At 39.5% G+C, this 21,621-nt stretch overlaps 1 protein-coding gene across 8 annotated transcripts in view; it reads left to right on the plus strand.

Annotated features, from left to right (window-relative positions):
- Window positions 1-21,266, plus strand: part of TET3 (tet methylcytosine dioxygenase 3) — an 83,608-nt gene extending 62,342 nt beyond the window's left edge. For 6 of the 8 annotated variants that reach the window (XM_058194813.1, XM_058194811.1, XM_058194809.1 and 3 more), the window contains exons 8-10: window positions 515-652; window positions 10,152-10,488; window positions 11,751-21,266. In XM_058194813.1, coding sequence (XP_058050796.1) covers window positions 515-652; window positions 10,152-10,488; window positions 11,751-13,579 — 2,304 coding nt within the window. In that variant the 3' untranslated portion in view covers window positions 13,580-21,266. The remainder of the gene's footprint in view (window positions 1-514; window positions 653-10,151; window positions 10,489-11,750) is intronic. The other 2 variants (XR_009156511.1, XR_009156512.1) reach the window with 2 other exon arrangements.
- Window positions 21,267-21,621: the final 355 nt, after the last annotated feature.

The following is a 21,621-nucleotide window of genomic DNA, read 5'->3' on the forward strand; positions in this document are numbered from 1 at the left end:
ACTGTCCCAAAAACATATTTAGCTTGTTTAGAAAATCCGTGTCATCCTTACATGTCAGGGAAGCTGCCTTATAGTCAATAATAACCTGATCACCTTGCCACATTCATCTAGGGTCCATAGGATCTTGAAAGAAATTCTGTACTTTCTGACTACAGGACCACTTTGCTGTTTTCATAGCACATCTCAAATCAGCTCTTGCTATTCTAAGTGCTACCACATCGCCTGTTTTGAAAGTGTTTCAAATCAGGAGATGTGTTTCTTACCTTCAACATCGCATGGACCTCTTGAGACAGACAAGGCTTGCTCGCCTAACAATAGGGCCGTTATAAAATAAAATCTTGGATTTATCAATGGACGAGATCACAGGCCTTCCAGATTACATGAAACTTGACCCAAAGCTACATTTCTGACAGGAGTGGGGACAAATAGTCAGACACAGTTGCTTTTTCACATTAAGGCCATAATGTGAAGTGTGATGCAATAACACAAATCACTTTTCTTTCCTTTTGATTAGGTTACAAATGAGGATGTAGCAATAGATTGCCGACTTGGACTGAAAGAGGGGAGGCCTTTTTCTGGAGTGACAGCATGCATGGATTTCTGTGCTCATGCACACAAGGACCAGCACAACCTTTACAATGGGTGCACGGTGGTAAGGGGTGCTTTCCTTGTCTTCAGTTCTGCCTGTGAAATATTCCAGAAGGGCCAAAAGCTTGTTAGACTGTCCCAGGAAAGGCAACGAGCCTTAAAGGTTGTTTTTCACAAACTACTCCTCCTCCTCCCAATTCAAGCCTTTGAAATATTTGATAACATGGACTCTAGTCTATGGATACTTCTTCCATAATTACTGTATTCTCACTGCTATTTTCTAGTAAAAAATATAAATTTCACCCTTTGCATTTGAAAAAACACTTTAGTCCACCTAGTCAGAATTTATTTATACAAAAATGAAAGGTGGCTTTATACCACTAGGCTCAATTGGGGTTCTGTGTGGTAGACAGTAGAAGGAAAATTCTTTTTTTTTTTAATGTTTTTGTTTTATTTATATAACATTCAATTTTCATCAAAACAATGTGTGGTCTGGGTACAGTTATTTTTAAACAATCATGATACACGTTATTTGTTGTGGTATTCTTCACCGTAATATTGATAATATAATAATCTATATATATAAAAGTGAAATACTACTCATGCATCATCACAAAATCTCCAGAATCGTAAAGCCTACAAACTTGAAATTTGCCATGTATGTTCCTCTTGGCTTCTAGGTGCTCACTAAGAAATGATTTTTTGAAATGGCCATCAGAGCATTAGTATTTCCTATATTATTATTAATATGCTATCAGTGGTGGGTTTCAAATTTTTTTACTACCAATTCTGTGGGCATGGCTTGCTTGGGGCGTGGCTTGGTGGTCATGTGACTGGGCCTGGCTTGGTGGTCATGTGACTGGGTGGGCCTGGCTTGGTGGTCATGTGACTGGGTGGGCATGTGACTGGGTGGGCATGGCCAACTCAGTGTTACTCACGTCAAGGAGTGCCTCGCCTGGCGCATCCTCTCCCAGCCATTCCTTGTCACACCCAGCCTCAATGTATCTATAGTTCTGTAAAAATGTTTTTCATCCTTTTTTCAACTTTATTATCTACTTACCATATAGATGTACTTTCATGGACCACTGAAAGGAGGAAATGGCTCACATGCTTTGCCCAAGAGTATGATAGGCAACAGGCTTTTAAGGGGTTGCCAGAAAGAAGTGGGGGGGGCAATGTATTTTCCTGAAACTGAACAAAGAAAGAAGCAACCTAAAACTAAGGAGAAACTTCCTGACAGTGAGAACCAATATAGGTGCAGAAATATTTCAGTCATAATTTCACATATAAAATAGCCATTCCTGTAATACAACCTGCATATTGTTCAAAACAGTAATCAGTATTATGGCTGATGTTTGACAGCAAGCCTAAAAGTCAAAGATCACAAGAGTGCTTCTTTCTCTGTATGTATACAAAACATCACATACCAGGAATAGCATATTAAGCTGGACTGATGCAACCTGATGTACAAAATAAACACACGTGTATTTATGCTCTGGATTATGGACATTGAATGCATGTAAATCCCTGAAAAATATGTGGTAGCCATGGGCAAAAGAAAGGCAGTAAAATCACTCTAGGTGTAGGGACAGTGTAAAATATTAACACATGATAAATAATGGAACAATTAAAAATAATAGCACAGTTTTTCTCTCTCTCTCTCTTTTCCTCCTTCTTTCTTTCTTTCTTTCTTTCTTTCTTTCTTTCTTTCTTTCTTTCTTTCTTTCTTTCTTTCTTTCTTTCTTTCTTTCTTTCTAAATCATTCTAAGGTTTGATAAAAGTAGTCACAAGCTTACGGTGAATTAAGTCTTTCTCCAAAACTTAAACGAGGATTCCAGCAAAAACCACTAGGACAGCATCAAACTCAGGTTTCGACTTTTATCCAGAGCCCACCAGCTTCAAAAGTTCGGGACGGACCAGGTCTCTCCCAATTACCCCTGGCAATCAGGAAACCATGGGTGTGTGCCACCTCCGAATCCTCAGCCACTCTTGAGACCGCAAGAGGACATTGATGCTCCACTATCATGGGCTTTGGGAGAGTGGGCAGCACAGGGATGGAAGGCAAGCAAGGCTAGGAGGCATCAGAAAGGAAGGTTAGGATGAGGGATGTCTATAGGGATTCTCAGTCATCCAGGTTGTCCCAAAGATGCTTTTTTTTTTCAAGAGGCAGCTGGACTTTCTGCTTTTTCTTCAAAGACCTTTCGCTTCTCCTCTAAGAAGCTTTTTCAGCTTCTTCCAGAAACTTCCTCAGAGCTGAAGAAGCTTCCTGGAGGAGAAGTGAAAGGTCTTTGAAGAAAAACCAGAAAGTCCAGTTGCCTCTTGGAGGGGGGGAGGGGGAGAAAAGCACCTTTGGGAGAAACAGATGAGGGCACCTGGGCCTAGCCTGTGCCCTCGTGTCCAGGCATCTATCCCAAGGAAGGACTCAACCCGGCTGGGGCGGGCTTGAAAAAGGGTCCATGCTCCATAGCCCTCCAACCTGCAAAAGTGTGGAGGGGGATGGGGGCGCATGTCCCTGCGTTCAAGACCAATCATGCCCGAGTTCCCCTAACATAGTGCCTGGACACGGGTGGTGGATGGGTGGGTGGGTGAGGGATAAAACTTACGGGTATGGCATCCCCCCCAAAAAAAGCATCCCCACCTTTGGATTGGGCGGCTTCTTTGCCCAGCCCGGCCTGGTTGAGCAGGGCCCTCTGCTGCACTGTGCTTTTGCAAAACAAGCCCACTTCGACCAAAAGCGGGTGGGTGGACGGCTGCCGTTGTTACTCACGTTGTTGCTGAGCTCCTGGAGATGCTCATGCTGGCGATCTAGAGGGCAGGGGAAACCGGCTGCTGCCTCCTAGCTTGGGAGCCAGCCGGGGGCAAGCTGGGCAGAGGCAGTGGCAACGGCGGAGTCCAGCACTTGGGCCAGTCGGAGCTGCTCTGCCAGGGGGCCGTGGACCAGTAGCCAGCCTCTCCTGTCCTTCCTGGAGAGTGCCTCTGCTGATGGGTGGCAGGTGGGTGATGCCCGGGGAGGGCAAGGTTAGTGCGCTCTCAGCAGTGCCCTGCGGTGCCTCCTCCAGCTCAGGGCATTGGGCTCAGCTGCAGCCTGGACAAGCCAAGGAACTGTGGGGAGCCTGCCACGTGTTGCACCCTCCTCCCGTGCCTCCACTGCCTCGAAGCCGTCGACCTAGCAAGTTTTGTAGCCATGTGGCTGCAAAACTTGCCAGGATGCCCCCATCCCTGCCATGGCTGCAACACCGGCAGCTTCGGGAGACACTGGCAGCGGGGATGGGGTCACTGTCCCAGCAAGCTTCATAACCACGCAGCTGCGAAGCTTGCCTGGCTGCCCCCCATCCCTGCCACAGCTGCAACGCCAGTGGCTTTGGGGGATGCTGGCGGCGGGGAGGGGAGTAGACTAGCACAAATGCTTACCTGTGTGTAGGCAGGAGGAGGCAGTTCTGTGGATGCATGTGGCAAAGGCGAGGTAGGACAAGTGTCTGAGCACCGGTTTGGGGGCATGGCCAGCCGGCCATCACTACTGATTCGGCAACCTTGGCCAAATTTCTGCCAATGGTTCGTGTGAACCGGCTGAATGCCACCTCTGGCTCTGATGCTAAGGAGCTCTACTCCCCCTCCCCACCTGAAAAGAAATCTATTCCAAATGCAAAACACAAGCAGAGGAGAGGATTTTCAGTTTCAGTTTTACTTTCACAGCAGCAAGCAGGGGATAGGATAGGGGAGGCTTCTGTGGGGCAAGGCTGAGGGAGAGAAGGGGATAGGATAGGAGATATTTCTGGGGTAAGCCTGAGGGAGAGAAGGGTGATAGGATGGGATTGGATGGGGATGGGGATGGGGATAGGGATAGGCTTCTGTCGGGCAAGGCTAAGGGAGAGAAGGGGAGAGAAGAGGCCGATTGTAACTGCTCATTAATTTTAAAGCTGTAAGTGTCGATTTAGCAAGCCCAATCACATAGTTTCGTAGCGGAACATGGGTATTCAGCTATTGTGATAATATAATAACAATAATACTTATGATCTTCTTTAACAATTCTCCACTTTAGCATTTCCTCCTTTTATATCTCCTCTTTTCTAACTTCTGTTTCTATTGTCCAGCCATTGATAAAATATGCCCCATATAAAAAATACTCAGTTTCTGTTTTATCCTTAATAGTAAATGTTAGTTTATCCATTTCTGTGCATTCTAATATTTTCTTAATTACATTCCCCTCAGATAGAATCTCATCATTTTTTCATTGTTGCGCAAATACAATTCTAGTTGTGGTTAGTATATGCAAGAACAGATATGTTGTCTTTTTATCATCTTTTTCTGGTAGAATGCCAAACAAAAATATCTCTGGTTTCAAGTCTATATGTTGTTTTGTCATTTTTTCCAGCCAAGTATGTATTTTCATCTAATATTTTTTAGCTTTTGGGCATGTCTACCACATATGGTAATATGAACCGGGTGATTGATTACATTTTCAACATACATTCCAACATTCCAGTTAATATCTGGTCTAATTCTGTTAACTCTTTATTAAAATCATACATTTTAGCATCTTTCTCGTAAAGAGATTGTATCTGCAAATGTGGCCACCATGCAATGTCTATCCCTTGGCTACTGAGTTCCTGTTTAGTTTTTAATTCCCCTTTGTCATTCAAAATATCTTTGTATCTTACGATTTTTGCCATATTAATAACATTAGGATGTACCAATGCCTCCATTGTGGAAAGCCAGATTGGTATTTTCAAATAGTGTTGTTCTTTTATCTTGGACCAGATTAATAACAATGCATTTCTAACGTAATGTCTCTGAAAATAGCTGTGTATCTTATTCTTCCCATATTATAAGAAACCGTGCCAGCATGTCTTACATGTCTCAAGCTAATCCATTCTTTCACCCATGTGAGTATCAAGGCCTGATAGTACAATTCCCAATCTGGTAGTCTAAACCCCCCTCTTTTTTTTATTTATTCCTGCACCATTTTCAAACCTATTCTTGCTTTCTTTCCTAACCATACATATCTTAATATTATTTTATTTAGTACTTCAAAATATTTTCCCAGTTTTATTGGTATTGTTTGAAATAAGTATAGTAGTCTTGGCAAAATATTCATTTTTATAGTGGCCATTCTTCCTGATAATGACAATTGTAAATCTTTCCATTTCTCCAGGGCTAGCTTAATTTGCCTCATCAGTTTCATGTAATTATTTTCTGATTGTTGCACATTTTGCTGTTAATTGTATTCCCAAATACTTCAATTTTTTAACTATCTATATGTTAATTCTTTCCAATAACACTCTTTTTTGTGTGTGTGTGTAAGGTTCTTAACTAAAATCTTTGTCTTATCCCTGTTTATTTTGAGTCCTGCTACTTCCCCATATTCTTCTATTTTTCTGATTAGTTTTGGTCCAGTTTCTATGGGGTCTTCTAATATGAAAACCAAGTCGTCTGCGAATGCCTGTAGTTTATATTTCCCTTGTTTTATTTCCATTCCTTTTATTTCTTCATCTTGCCAAATTTTCTTGGTTAACATTTCCAAAGTCAATACGAATAGCAATGGAGACAATGGACATCCCTGTCTGGTGCCTTTCTTGATATTAAAATTCTCTATCATGTCTCCATTTACTATCACCTTAGCTGATTGTTTACAATATATTGCTTTGATCATATTGATGAATCTTTCCCCTAAATCCACATATTTTAATTGTACTATCATGAATTGCCAATTAACGTTGTCGAATGGACTTAATACCCCTTCTAATTGTTTATAGAATTCCGCCGGTAGCCCATTGGGCCCTGGTGTTTTATTATTTTTTTGTCTCTTAATCGCTTCTGTCACTTCCATCATTGTTATCCGTTCATTCAACATATCCTTCACTGTATCCGGTACCTTGGGAAGTTCAGATTGTTCCAAGTATTGTTGTATTTTATTTTCCCAAATTTCCTCCTTATCATACAATTTCTTATAGTACTCTTTTATGATAGCTTTTTTTCTCTTCATTCTGATAGTGAAGAGTCCCTTTCTCATCAATTAGTCGATGTATCCATTTTTTCTCTTTTTTCAATATATATGCCAACCATCTTCCAGATTTAATCGCATTTTCAAAAAAGTTTTATTCTGCACTTTTAGTTGTATATGCCAATTCTTCTTTTTTCACTGTTCATTTTATGTTTTATTATATCTATTCGATTTTTCAATTCCTTTTTTTGTGGTTCTCTCTGTAATTCTGATTCCAATTTTTTATGTTCTTCTTCTAACATTGTCTTATTTTGTTTCTTTTTCTTTTTCTTTCCTGTATTGCTAGTTCCCCATGTATATGCTTTAACAGTATCCCATAGTTTGTAGGGAGTTCTCTTCCATCCTGTTCTCTTTGAAGAAAAAATCCAATTCTTTTTCCATCTTTTGTATAAATTCTTTTTCTTGCAATATTGCTTCATTTAATATTCAAACATTAGGTTCTATTTCTACCTCTTGCACACGTTTTCAGTTCTGATGTCATCCATACCATATGTATTCTGGATCAGAATTTATGCCTATTTGAATAGAACAAATGTTGATTTTTCTTAGGATGAATCTCTCTCCATACATCTTGCATTCCTATTTCTTCCATTGTTTTAAAAAAAGTGTTTGGAAGCATTTTCCTGCTTTTTTTACCCTATTTTACCGATCATATAGTCAAATTTTGCATCTACGATTGCATTAAAGTCTCCTACCACACAAATATTTCCATATTCCAATTCTATAATTTTCCTGTGTAATTTTCCATAAAACTCATCTTGCTTATTATTAGGTGCATATATCCCTATCAACAGTATTTATTTTGTTATTGTTACCTCCACCATCAATATTCTCCCCTCTTCATCTGCAAAGATTTGTCTAGCCTTTATTGTTTCTTTAATGTATAGAGCCACCCCCCTTTTCTTTTGCTGTGCTAATGAAAATTATAGTTTCCCAATTTTGGGGTACTCTTAATAACTTGCTATCTTGTTTTTTGATGTGGACTTCTTGAAGGCAGATTAGATTTAATTTTAATTTCTCTAATTTATTGAAAATTATTTTTCTTTTTCTTGGTGAATTTAGTCCATTTATGTTAATTGATAATAATTTTGTTTCTTCTTCCATTGTTTACTCATAGATAGGTTTTGTTGTTCTAGTTGATCTTATTTCTCTCTGTTCTTTCTGTCTTGCTCTAGTAGAAGGAAAATTCTTAGGGATTTTTGAGAAATGCCATTAAACCAGATCTGTTAAGAATGAAGACACAGCTTGAATTAATTTCAAATGTTGGAAGTATTAGGCTAAAGATATCCTTCTGAGGGTGAAAGCTAGTGGTCCAGTTTTGTTACACACCATCAATTTATAGTAGAAATCTCTGGTTTCAAGCAAAAAGAAGCTATTTGTTGAACAGCCACAATTACCATTTTCATTCTGAACAGAATTGTTCCTTGTCCCTTTGGCCAGGATATGAAAAGGGTGGGCTTTTTGTAGGTAATATGTGGTTTTCTGCTACCCCCACAAAAACCCTATACAGTTGACCCCCTCCACCCCCCACTCTTGTTGATCAAGTGGTCCATCAGGAGAAGTTGGGAGGAAAGCAGCTGAGGTTCACCCTTCTTTTTCTGGGATCTGTGGGTTTCTCAGACCTCGTAGCTAGAAGGAAAGAAGCTGTGTTCAGCAGAGTCTCAGACTCTCAGGCATATATTTGTTGTTTCTTTCTTCCTCTCAGCAATCTTTATGCAGTTTGAGTCTTTTGCTTTTTCCATAAGACCATGCTCTTGATTTGAGTCAGTAGAAAAGTAGGCAAATGAGAAGGAAATCTTCTCCCAAAACAAGACAAAAATGTTGATTTTTCTTAGGATGAATCTCTCTCCATACATCTTGCATTCCTATTTCTTCCATTGTTTTAAAAAAAGTGTTTGGAAGCATTTTCCTGCTTTTTTTACCCTATTTTACCGATCATATAGTCAAATTTTGCATCTACGATTGCATTAGTCTCCTACCACACAAATATTTCCATATTCCAATTCTATAATTTTCCTGTGTAATTTTCCATAAAACTCATCTTGCTTATTATTAGGTGCATATATCCCTATCAACAGTATTTATTTTGTTATTGTTACCTCCACCATCAATATTCTCCCCTCTTCATCTGCAAAGATTTGTCTAGCCTTTATTGTTTCTTTAATGTATAGAGCCACCCCCCTTTTCTTTTGCTGTGCTAATGAAAATTATAGTTTCCCAATTTTGGGGTACTCTTAATAACTTGCTATCTTGTTTTTTGATGTGGACTTCTTGAAGGCAGATTAGATTTAATTTTAATTTCTCTAATTTATTGAAAATTATTTTTCTTTTTCTTGGTGAATTTAGTCCATTTATGTTAATTGATAATAATTTTGTTTCTTCTTCCATTGTTTACTCATAGATAGGTTTTGTTGTTCTAGTTGATCTTATTTCTCTCTGTTCTTTCTGTCTTGCTCCTAGTAGAAGGAAAATTCTTAGGGATTTTTGAGAAATGCCATTAAACCAGATCTGTTAAGAATGAAGACACAGCTTGAATTAATTTCAAATGTTGGAAGTATTAGGCTAAAGATATCCTTCTGAGGGTGAAAGCTAGTGGTCCAGTTTTGTTACACACCATCAATTTATAGTAGAAATCTCTGGTTTCAAGCAAAAAGAAGCTATTTGTTGAACAGCCACAATTACCATTTTCATTCTGAACAGAATTGTTCCTTGTCCCTTTGGCCAGGATATGAAAAGGGTGGGCTTTTTGTAGGTAATATGTGGTTTTCTGCTACCCCCACAAAAACCCTATACAGTTGACCCCCTCCACCCCCCACTCTTGTTGACCAAGTGGTCCATCAGGAGAAGTTGGGAGGAAAGCAGCTGAGGTTCACCCTTCTTTTTCTGGGATCTGTGGGTTTCTCAGACCTCGTAGCTAGAAGGAAAGAAGCTGTGTTCAGCAGAGTCTCAGACTTTCAGGCATATATTTGTTGTTTCTTTCTTCCTCTCAGCAATCTTTATGCAGTTTGAGTCTTTTGCTTTTTCCATAAGACCATGCTCTTGATTTGAGTCAGTAGAAAAGTAGGCAAATGAGAAGGAAATCTTCTCCCAAAAACAAGACAAAAATGTTGATTTTTCCATTTATAGTAGCAGTAGGATTCCAGCAGTGCCAAGTAGAGGGAGCCCATTTTCCTATTTCTTCCTAGCGTTTCCTTTGTAGAAATGTGTTTGTAAGCATGAGTACCTGCAGGAATTTTGATTTCCCCCAGCGGGACATGGCTGATATGCATTAATGGGGCTTGGATGTGTGGGTGTCTGCATATGAGAAGAAACACCTGCAGCTCTCTCTTTGTTTGACCACAGCCTAGGATGTGGCAGTCAGGCATTTTCTGACTATGCAGAGAAACTTTTTAGATCAGCCCTCTCCAGCTGGATGCTCTTCACATAGCTTCACCTTCCCTGCTCCTCCAGCCAAAGTGCTGGCTGGACATGACAAGCAAGAGCTGAAGTCCGGAAAGACGGTTGTGGTGTTTTTGCATGTTGGAATTTCATGTGTGGGTGACTGTTTTGCTTGCCTTTCCAGGTGTGTACCTTGACAAAAGAAGACAATCGCACCCCTGGGAAAATCCCTGAGGATGAGCAACTGCACGTTCTTCCCTTGTACAAAATGTCCACCACAGATGAGTTTGGCAGTGAGGAGAATCAAGCTGCAAAAATGGGCAGCGGGGCCATCCAGGTCCTCACCTCCTTTCCCAGAGAGGTGAGAAAACTTCCTGAACCAGCAAAGTCTTGCAGGCAGAGGCAGCTGGAAGCCCGGAAAGCAGCTGCTGAAAAAAAGAAAATGCAGAAAGAGAAACTGATTACACCTGAAAAAATCAAGCAGGACGTCTTGGAGCTCCGGACCCTCCAACAGAATACAGGTAAGGACAGCAAAGGCTTTGTAATGGCCGGTCTTGGTAGCTGCCAAAAGGTTCAGCAAGACAAGAAGGAAGCCTGGTCACAGGTCTGGTGGAGGTCAAACTGTCCAGGTAGTCAAAGCAGTGCCCTAGCAACAGAACACTCCCAGGCAAGGCATCTCGGGTGTTGTCCCAATGCTTGAAGGACCCATGCCAAGGCTTCCGTACCGGGAGCGCTTGCTTTCCATACAAGTACCGTTGGTGGTGCTCAGATTTGTTTGGGTGACGGCAGTGGTCAAATAATTTAACAACCAGTTCTCTGCCCTAATGATTTCTTCCAACAACCAGTTCAGCAAACTGTTCAGAAAGTTAACAACTGGTTCTCCCGAAGTGGTGTAAACTGGCTGAATCCCACCACTGGGTGACCGACTTAATAAGGAACAGTATCCTGCTCCCTGTCATTCTCGTGGCATTCTTTCCAGCCATTTGTTATTATTTAGCTTCCTGTGGCTACATATCTGCTTCTGAAGAATGTAGGATGGTCAGATGGAAGGACACTGCTAAGAACTGGCCTCAAATTTTGCAGTTTCTTTCTTCTCCTACTACATGAAGGGGGACCAATTTAAGAAAGCCACGACATTCCTCTTTCTTTTTTAACCCTGATCCTGATTCAGTTAACTTACAGAGGTAGTCTTCGCACCTTCTGCTTTCTACAGTCTTCTTATCTGTTATGGCATCTCTGGGTGCTTGTGTAGAAACATGGCCTCACCAGGAATTCCAGAATGCCTTTCAAGTTTTTATTAGAACAATCACTTGTATAATGTGAGGACCTGTTCTAAAACAGGGTTCCCAAGAAGTTGCAATCTAGATGGTTCTATACATTTCCATTCTTCCTCAGCTTTTGAAGGTGGTATCAGGTGATGGCAAGCAAAGTAATTGGGCTCCATTACTAACTTTTTTCATTGTTGTTTTGTTATAATTCCTCCAAGTACATATCAGGTTATTAATCACCAGGAGCAGAGCAGCCTAGAAAAGCAGTAAATGTTTGCCTTGTTTCCTTCTCTGTTGTCTTGTCATACCAATTCGTGAAATAGGTGAGGTTGAAAGAGCGCTTTCTGGGTAAGCTTGATTGCTGATTTGAACTACAGTCTCTCACAGTGTTTAATAATTTAAAAGATGCTCCCAGAATTCCTCAGCGAAGTCCGTGGCCCATATCTTCAGTGCTTGTGCTAAGGAAGCCAAGGTGACTCTGCAAATTCACATTGATTCCTTTTGTGCATCTGCAGATACAGCTTTGAAAAGTGGATTCTCCCAGCCAGCCATCAAATCTTCCATCAAGGTGGAACCTCAGAGTCATTATAATGCATTGAAGTACAATGGAAATGCAGTTGTGGAGAGCTACTCAGTGCTTGGCAATTGCAGACCCTCTGACCCATACAGCATGAACAGTGTTTACTCTTATCATTCATACTATGCACAACCTAATCTGCCTTCCGTGAATGGGTTGCATTCGAAGTTCTCTCTTCCATCTTTCGGGTATTATGGATTTTCCAGCAACCATATGTTCCACTCCCAGTTTTTGAATTACGGTGAGAACAAGAATGCACCCTGGATAAGCAGCCCCTATGAGAAGAAGCCTGACGTCCAAAACTTACAAGATAATTTGAGCCATGCTTACAGGAATACTGAACTACTGGATGACACACCACCCACTGTACGGAGCAAAAATCACCATCAGCGCACCTACGAGAAAGCCTGCAGACATGCAAGCAAGACCCCAGTGGTGCCTCAGAGATGTCACTCTGTTCCTGCAGAAGCCTTGTCATTTGCACAAAACACAAACTGTTTCAGCAACCGAACAATCAAGCAAGAACCAATTGATTCCTTGACACATGCAGAGTCCCTTTCTCAATCACCTGCTCTCAATGGCCTAAATTCAAACCTGAGCCCATCTGATTTATCCAGTTTATCTCAAAATGCTGGTCCAGAGCAACAATGGAGCCCTTATAAAGTCAACAGAAATCAGTCCGAACCTGAGAGAAATAGTAATGCTGAAAACTCGTGGAACATGTTTACACCAAATGACAGTGTCAGCATGCTTAATGCAAGAACCCAGAATAAATCAAATTTGTTTGGTTCCCATTCAAACGTTAGCAGGTTATCACAATCCTACCTTATGGAGAAACAGTGGAATTTGTTTCCGGGGGAGGGGCAGAATCTGTCGCCTAGCCCTGATATGCTAGGGAAACCATGGAGCCCTTGCAAAGTGGATGAAAGCCCATCCCTGTTTTCTGCCAATTCGGACCTTCAGGAGAAAGCCTGGAGTCTTGGGCAATTGAACTTCAGTTCCATCCAAGGAAGCTCCAGGCTTCAAGATGAACTTTGGCATTCCAGTAAAGTAGATGAGAGGAGAACTCCGATGCCAAACACAGGTTTACAGAGCAGATCATGGACTTCCTTTGCGTCATTGCCCTCTACGACCTCAAGTGTTTGTGGGGAAAAGCCCCCATTTGCTTCCTTGAAAGAAGAAGGAAGTACATCATTGCTGGGGGCTGAAAGACCCTGGGATTCCTTTAGTTTGGACGACAGCATGGAAGAAACACCCGAGAAGAACATCAAGGAGGAAGAGGATGATGAAGAGGTCTGGTCAGACAGCGAACACAACTTTTTGGATGAAAACATTGGTGGAGTGGCAGTAGCTCCAGCCCACGGCTCCATCCTCATTGAGTGTGCAAGGCGAGAGCTGCATGCCACCACCCCACTGAAAAAACCAAACCGATGTCATCCCACACGCATCTCTCTGGTATTCTACCAGCACAAAAACTTGAACCAACCCAATCACGGACTTGCCCTTTGGGAAGCAAAAATGAAACAGCTGGCAGAAAGGGCAAGGGCAAGGCAAGAGGAGGCAGCCAGGCTCGGCCTTCAGCAAGACATCAAAAACCTTGGCAAGAAGCGGAAGTGGGGAGGCAACTTGGTTGTTGAGCCCCAACATAAGGAGAAGAAAGACTTGGTCCCAAAGAGGCAGGCCTTGGCTATCCCCACCAACTCGGCGGTCACTGTGTCCTCTTACGCTTACACCAAGGTAACAGGACCGTACAGTCGCTGGATATGAGAAGAGGACAGCTCTCCGGGGCCACTTTACCTCAACACGGGCAGCACTGAAATGCAGTGCTGGTCTGTGGTGCTTTTTCCTTTGGAGAGAAACAGAATATCAAACCAGGTGTGAAGTTTCTGTACTTTCACTTCAGAGTTGAGTTAAAGAAACTTATTGCTGTCAACCTTTTTCAGTAATCTAGTATTTATATCTTTGCATTTTAAATCTGTACATCACAGTAATGGCAGAAAAAATTTATAGTGTCCTTTTAAAAAGGACAGCTTTTTAATTCCATGTCCAATACTTACGTATATTGGATTTTTAACTGCAATTATTACAACTCTGAAGCAGATTATGTGATTAACAAAAAAGACAACACCCCACAATAAATCAGGTACAAATTTGCACCTGTCGGGGCTGGCAAATATCTTCCTTTGGAGACCACCCAGAAACATGAGTTTCCAATTCAATCAATGGACTGTTTGAATAGAGTTCAGTGGTTGATGCATGGTGGTTTCTTACTGATTCAGTAGGTTCCGGTGGCTGATAAGATATGGAGAGAAGGCCTATGCCGTTCCAGATAAGTAACCATTCCCTGCACAGTTGTCTCAACAGTGTTTAAAACTGTTCAATTGACATTGCCTTCTCTGCTTCAGATCTCGTTAAGATGAGCTGGACCCTTTCTAGTCTTCTACCAGATCCTGAACAGTAGCATAAATAGTGAAGCCTGAGCAGAAATAAAGGAAGGAAAACAAGAGGATTATGAGATCTACCAGCAGATACATTTTTCTTTTGTAAATTTCAAGGCACATTTTATCTCTATCATCAGGTAAAAGAAAAAGATAGTGATTTACACGGCAGGCAGTAATTTTGCTGCTCCATTTTAAATAATTTATTCAATGAGTCCAGCTTAATTTAGAGGGAGGAAAAGTTTTTAAAATGAAGTTCTCACAGAGAAGGGGGAAAAAAGAAATGAAAGTGGAAGGCAAGAAAAATCCAGGGAAAGACAACTTAGGGAAAATAACCTTTGGCATCTTGATTTCTTGCTCTTTATTTTGTGAGATGAATGAAATTACATAGTAAAGACATAAGATTTCTTTTTTTCCTTTTGTTAGCAGTGCTATTTAACTTAACTTTAAAGTTTGCAGTACTGTACTATATAACCATGCTAATTTCCTGGGATGGGAAACTAGTTATGCTTATAATAATAGTGACAAGCAATGCTAATATGAAAATGGCAGCTTAAACTACTGTATCTTTAAGAAACCACTCCACAATACTTTTAGTGAGCAAATACAGAACCTCTTTTTTATCATCTATGGTGCAGTCAGCTTAAAAGGGGGACTTCTTACTGTATTTTCCAGTGGTGCAGGCATACCAAATTAAAATAGTTCCCCTTGCAAAAGTTGTCCTAAAATATTAACAAATGTATTGCAAGATTTATTTTACTTTGCCACCTTTGAGAGGAAAGGAGAAGTAAACTTATATAGTAACTAATTCGGTACAGCATAGCTGGTGCTTTGAAAATGTTGAATCTAGTGTTTAAAACGGATCTATCTTTCTTAGTCTTCTCTTAATAAGATGCCTGATTTATATAGTTGGCTACAGATCTCTGCAGCTAGACATTCCCTGGCCTAAAGTGATGGTGGGAGGCATCCTTCCTAAATTAGAATGGAATTCAGTTCAGTCCGGTTTCATCATTTTGCTTAAACTACATAAAAAATAGCTTTGGGCATTTCATTTGTTTTATATCACTTATTGATCATAATGACAGAAGTATAAATGTTTTAAATTGCCTGTCAGAGTAAGTGGATCATTGTATGTTTTTCCCCCCAAATCATTTGAATTTCACCCTTTACTAGAAAAGTTCTGAGTTAATGCATGAAGAACTATTTGGTTTTTAAATGCTCCCACCGAATCTGTGTGGAAAATACCCATTGAACTCCAAGGAAATGGGAGATGGGAGCTCTCAATCCTGGAGGTGGCACCTTTGGAACATTTCCACGTTCTCTTTTGTGCCATCTTCAGATTGGGTGGTGGCAACTCTTATAATAAATGTAAGAATCCTTGCCACCTTTTACTACGGGTCTTTCTGTAGAAAAATGGAGATCTCACTCCTTCACCAGAGTAGATCCCCACTGGCTTTAATAAGCCAACATGAGTGGTTTCTCAGTGGTGCAGAAGGCAGAAGAATCAAACCTATGAAAGATCACCTTCTGAACTTAACCGGTGCCTTTTGAGAAAAGATGGCTTGCAGATCCAACTCTGTACATAACATTTGTTTACTAGGAAACTTTCTCAGTCCTTGCGCTTCGCAACAGGAGCAACGGGTGGGGGGGATCACTGTAGAGCATCCTGTGTGTTTTATGTGGTTCTGATTTTAAACTGTAAATAGCAAAAAAAAAAAATTTTTTTAAAAAGCACTTTCACCAAGATTTAAAAGAAAGAGATACCCAATAACTTGAAGAACAGTATGTTTTAAAACAGATTATTGCGGGAGAAATGTAAATAGAAACAAAATATTTAACAAGCTTTTCCGTCCTTAATTTCTTTTGTTTACTGCATTCTGTAAAATTGCTTATATTTTGCAAGGAGAATCAATGAATTATAATTGATTTTGTATGCATACCTATGAGCATATCATAGCTGTTAAGAATTATTCCAAGGCAGATTTATAGGAAATGTTCTGAGTGTCATAGGATTAAACTGACACAAGCCACTAATTTTCCATTGGTATCAATCAGCCAGGTTTCAGGGCATCTGCACCAGAGGGTCAATTAAACCCAAAGTAAAACTGTTGGTTAATCATTGGTTCTGAATTGTATCACTTCAGAGTCCAGATGCAACAACTGCAATTTAAGAGCCACTTTGTTTCAAATTAAGGTGGTTGGCAGAAGGGGAAGTATTGAGAAGAGGTTGCTTTCAAGCAGGGGAAATAAACAAGGCCTTTGCAGTCTGTAATGGTTCCATCTAGGAGCCCCCTTTGAACAACCAGTCACGAGACACAATTTCTCTGCCTTGTTAGGCCAACTTCATGCCTGTCTTTCATTGATAGTTGTGAGGTGGCTCTATTAGAGAAAGAGAAAGAGAAAGAGAAAAGAATCTCTTCCACCCCAATATTTTGTATGGTTTGTTTAAGCTTATGTAAATTCCTTGGTTTAGTGTCTCATTTGGTAAATGTTGCTGGGGTGACCTGAAAGCTTCACTTAGATTATTTTAGAGAACAAGAATTTGTAAAAGTATATGGAAAAGAAGGGGCTCCAATACATCTGATTTGTTGAAATAATGTTAGTTATTCAACTTCTGTCTTTGGAACTGTCCAGCCTTGAGATTATAATTTTCTGAGCTGGAAATCTTGTTTACTGGACCTTCTATAAAAGGAGGGTTCCATGTTCTGAATCTTCAAAAACCAGGAACTACCTGATAGTCAAGTGGTGTTGAGTTGTAGGTCCCTATTTGATCCAGGATCAGTTTATACAGAGAAAAGGAGAAATGGTAATGCAAAAGTCGGCTCCTCAATTTGTTTTATTTTCACTAATAATTAAAAAAGACCAAATTATGTTCTTTGTTCAAACTTGTGCAAGTCCAAAGCAAGTTAAACTGGAATGACTAGTTTTTACTGAAATAGAATACTTTTTAAAGACCTGAATGACTGTGGTACAAATATAAAGAAATCTGGTCATAAGTCAGTATTAAATCTATAGAATATGAATGCCATCAAAATCTGGCACATTCGTTATTTACTGCAGTTCAAAATCACAAAGTAAACATGGACAATACAAAACACAAATAGAAATCACAGAAAACAGAGTTACCATGAAGTTCATGGTTTATTATACTTTTTCACATGCCTGATTTAACATAAAGGTGTTTTAAGTAAAAACAAGACTGATCGCAGATAAATTTATGTTTTTAAGACAAAAAGTCAGCTGCAGTCTGAGGTTGTTTTCATGCTATATATAAAACCTACCTCATATCTCAGTTGTGAAAAAAAGTTTGCTTCAGAATTACATGTGAAAGATAGATCTATGCACGGGATTCTCTGCTTTAGCGTTGTGGATATAAATTAGAAATTCTTTTCATTGGCTCTGTCATTTTCTCCTGGTTTGTACAATTCAGAAAATTTATTTATTTGTATTTAGAAGCATATGGGTAAATGGTGTCTTAAGGCTCAAAGATGACCCAGTGAGGTGCTGCTGTGTCAACTCACAAGATCTGTAGGGCTAATGATGCTATTAATTTCTTGCAGTAAGCTTGGTGAGCACTGCCAGTTTGCACTTGTGACTGAATATCCTGAGACATAGGAAGTCAAGGTGCTAGGCACCCTGGTCATTGCATTGTCTTCTCTAAAAGCATGAACAAATGCTACAAGCATTGTCTTTTGAACTGACATGTCAGTTCATAAATCAACAGCGAAATAAGTAAATATAATACTGAAATGTATTGGAGGAGGTGTAATGATGGAAAAAGGTTATTAAGCGCCATCAAGCTTAACCCTGGTGCTATAGACAAAAAAATCCATAATCCCTGGAAAAATTCTTGAAACGTTGAATTGTGTTGCACATGAAGACTTGGCTAGTTCTCATTGACTTCTCTGGGAGGAGTTTGAGGTTGTTTGGCTATAGGACACAGTCTCTGCTTTGGGCACTTGAATCTCTTTTTGTCAAATCAGGAGTTGCTCCCATCAGTTATTGCTTATGCACAAAGCATGGAAGGGTCAAGTGGCAGATGAGCACTTGACATAATTCCTTTACCAGCTTTTCAGCTCGACAAAAAGTGGCTGCTTGTCTGCAAAACTTGTTACAAACTTTTAATGGGTGTGTGTCTCCTTGTTGCTGCTCTGTGATGAGTAGCCAGCTAAGCAGCATCAAAAGAAGGCCTCACAGTGTATGCCTTTCTTGCCCAGCCTCCTGTGCAGGGATTCCATTACCTCCAACTGAGTGGGGAAGGTGGGGAAGGCTCACATTTGCCTAGGCTGAGCTTCCACTCAACTAAAGGCAAAAGAGGAAGGAACAAAAATATTCTGAGATGATACAGCTGATGGTGCATAATGCCAGAATGTGCTTTGTAGGCTCATTCAAAGGCATATTTTTAATCAACTAAAATCTTATAATAAAAAGGTGCTACCATGATGAGTTCTTTAAAAACAAGTTGCTTTTTAAGGTGAGGAAACAGATTCCATCTTGCTTAGGTGCTATTATCTAACCAGAAAACTACAATTAACTAAAAACAAAAAGTTTGAGTATTTTAAATATTTGTAATTTCTAAACTTCTATTCTGGATCTAAAATACATAACTGCATAATCTGATTTCATTTACATGTATGTAGATCCAGGACAGATTTCTTTGGTTTAAATGACAGTTCTGCACTCCTACGGCTGGTTCTGAGAATGTAAGATTTGTAGTTTTACAAAATTAACATCTCTGGAAAGGGCTTTTGGGATCAAGCTACAAATTGTTTGATACAAATGGGTAAATGAAAACCCATTTCTTTAAAATAAAGAAAATAAGGTACTGCAAACTGTACTCACAGTAACACTTGTGCGAATTTAGCAAGTGTGCATGGTGCAACAATCCATATTACTGTATATTGGTAACTATTATGCAATACTATGGGTGCTTAATTGAAGTTTTGAGGTCACTCCGAGAGAGCAGCTATTTGTAAAAGCAGTGTAGTTGCCACCTTGCTTGGCTTGCTTGCTTTCATTGTTACCAGCAAACACTTTAAAGCTGTCACCCCAGTGCTGCTTGCCTTACCCAAGGAAAGTCCTTGTTGGACCATAATTACACCTCAGTGTGAGCATATTTATCAATCAAGAGTCCAGCCTGTTAGCAGGCTAGGTTTGGGCAGGTGGTGTGAATGTGGATCTGATCATACAAGGTTGGCTAATCTTTAGTCTAATAAGTCAGCTTCAACTTGCTATTATGGCTTTGTGTATTTGCTATTTGTAAGTAGATGTGTCTAAAACTTTTACAAAATACTATTTTGGTGCTATTTATTTTCCATTTCTTCAGTCTCTTTTTTTCACTTTGGTTCACAGAATTTGCTTAACGTGTATAGAACCAGGATTTTCTCATATAAGCTTGCTGTTACCACAATACATTCAAAATACCTCAGAAAACAGAGTATTGTGGCAACGTGTGATTCAGATAAATAATGGCATGGCTGCAAATATTAGAAATAAGGTTGTGTATTTTATTAATTCAATACTGTAATTGACATCTTAGTAACTGTACAGCCTTTTGCATTCTATTCTTGGGCAATTTCTCACTTTCAATATTAATGAACTATCTTGAGGAATATTCTAGAGCATTTAAGAGATGGTGCATTCTTGACAGTACACAGGGCCTTCCTGAAGTAGCTCATAGCAGAATGTGACCCACAAGAGAAAATAGTTTTAGAAGTAACATCTTAAGAAAAATATGATCAGTAATAAAATAGTTGTTTTAATTAAAAATAAAAATTTGGCATAATTGATAGATTTAAGCAAGTTCTTCTCTCTTTTTCTCAAAAACATTTTGGGGCAGGTTCAACAGGATCCTGGTTTTATTATCATGCATAACCAAAAAGGACATGACTTTTCAAAGCTACTATGTGATGATTCTTGTGTGGTCGATTAGTAAAATGAAAGCAAGATCAGTGCTGAATGATCATGACAAAATTTAACCTGATATGCAAAGGTTAGTTAGTGATATACCCAACTGGATTAAACCTTCAGTAAAAAATATCTTTAAATGATACTATTTTACACTTTTAATGTCTGGAACATTGCTTTCAAGATGGCAAAATGTAGCTGTTCCATTGAAGAGCAAACTAATGTTATTACTGTCCCTTTTAAAAGCAATGAATGCATTGAGATTCTTTGCATGCAGAAAGATTATTATTATTACAAGGTCAAAACAGATTTTAAAAAAAATTATTATTCTTGCCCAAACATAGTAAAGCAAACTGGCTATGTTTTCTTCTGCTCCAGTATCAGGGATTTATTTTTATTTTACGATTTTTGGTTGCTTTTTCTCATTTTAGCACCTGCTTTTGGAGATTTACTCCCTGCTATTCAGTCTATGGAAATATCTATTTAGCGGGCTTTTGGCATTTATTTTCATTTGTATCTGTCTTCTAAACAAATGTTATATCACAGTCTTTTAAATCCTTTTTTTTCATTTAAAGAAATGAGGAAAAGACCAGTTCGGATTTGGCAGACTAATTCAGTTTAGTTAACCGAAGGGGCTAATTAAACTGTGACTACTCAAGGGGTTGGATTTCTTGTCCCCTTGAATTCACATTTGGTAAACGAGACCTCCAACGGAGGCCACCTTGTGACCACACATGAAGATTTCTTTGTTGATTTGACTGTGGCTACTTGAAATGAAGTTTTATCTGGGGTTGGTTGACAACAGTAGATTTACAATGTCTCAAGGCAATAGGGCTTGTGTATTAAACTGTAGATAACCTTAGTACAGTAAGTCTATGCTGATAATTTTATTTTGTATAATTTCCTTGTATTTTTTTCTTTCATACTTTCCCCCCATCAATGTCTTGGCAAATTTATTTCTAGGATGCAAAAAATGGCAAGTATGACTCTTTCTTTTTTTTAATTTGTATTTTATTATGTTACACAGCCAACTGGTTTGTGAAATGTATTATTCCGGATATCTTAAACTATTGTGGGTGTTTTAATAAATTTTATATTTATTTTTTGCACTCAAATTCAGTGTGTTTTTCTCCCAGTCAACAAATACAGGGCTGTCCTATTCAGGATATGTGGCCCACAGATCTATCCTCTCATACAATCCCAATCCATTTTTATTTTAGCTCTTTCTCTTATTTATTTTTCCTCACAACTGAACAAGAAATGGCTTCCCTCTTCGTTGCATCCATTCCTTCCCTTATCTGAATCCCCCCCAGTCCTTCTTCTGTCATGTGTCACTGAATTGGTCACCACTATTCCACAGACCTCTGGCTGCCACTCTTGGGTTCATCTTAGTATTTTAGAGTTTACTCAACCCATCCCCCACAAAAAACATGAACTTTTTGTGTCTTTTAAAAGGCATTTTGA

The sequence above is a fragment of the Ahaetulla prasina genome, chromosome 9 (genome assembly GCF_028640845.1).
Source record: "Ahaetulla prasina isolate Xishuangbanna chromosome 9, ASM2864084v1, whole genome shotgun sequence".
Classification (NCBI taxonomy): domain Eukaryota; kingdom Metazoa; phylum Chordata; class Lepidosauria; order Squamata; family Colubridae; genus Ahaetulla; species Ahaetulla prasina.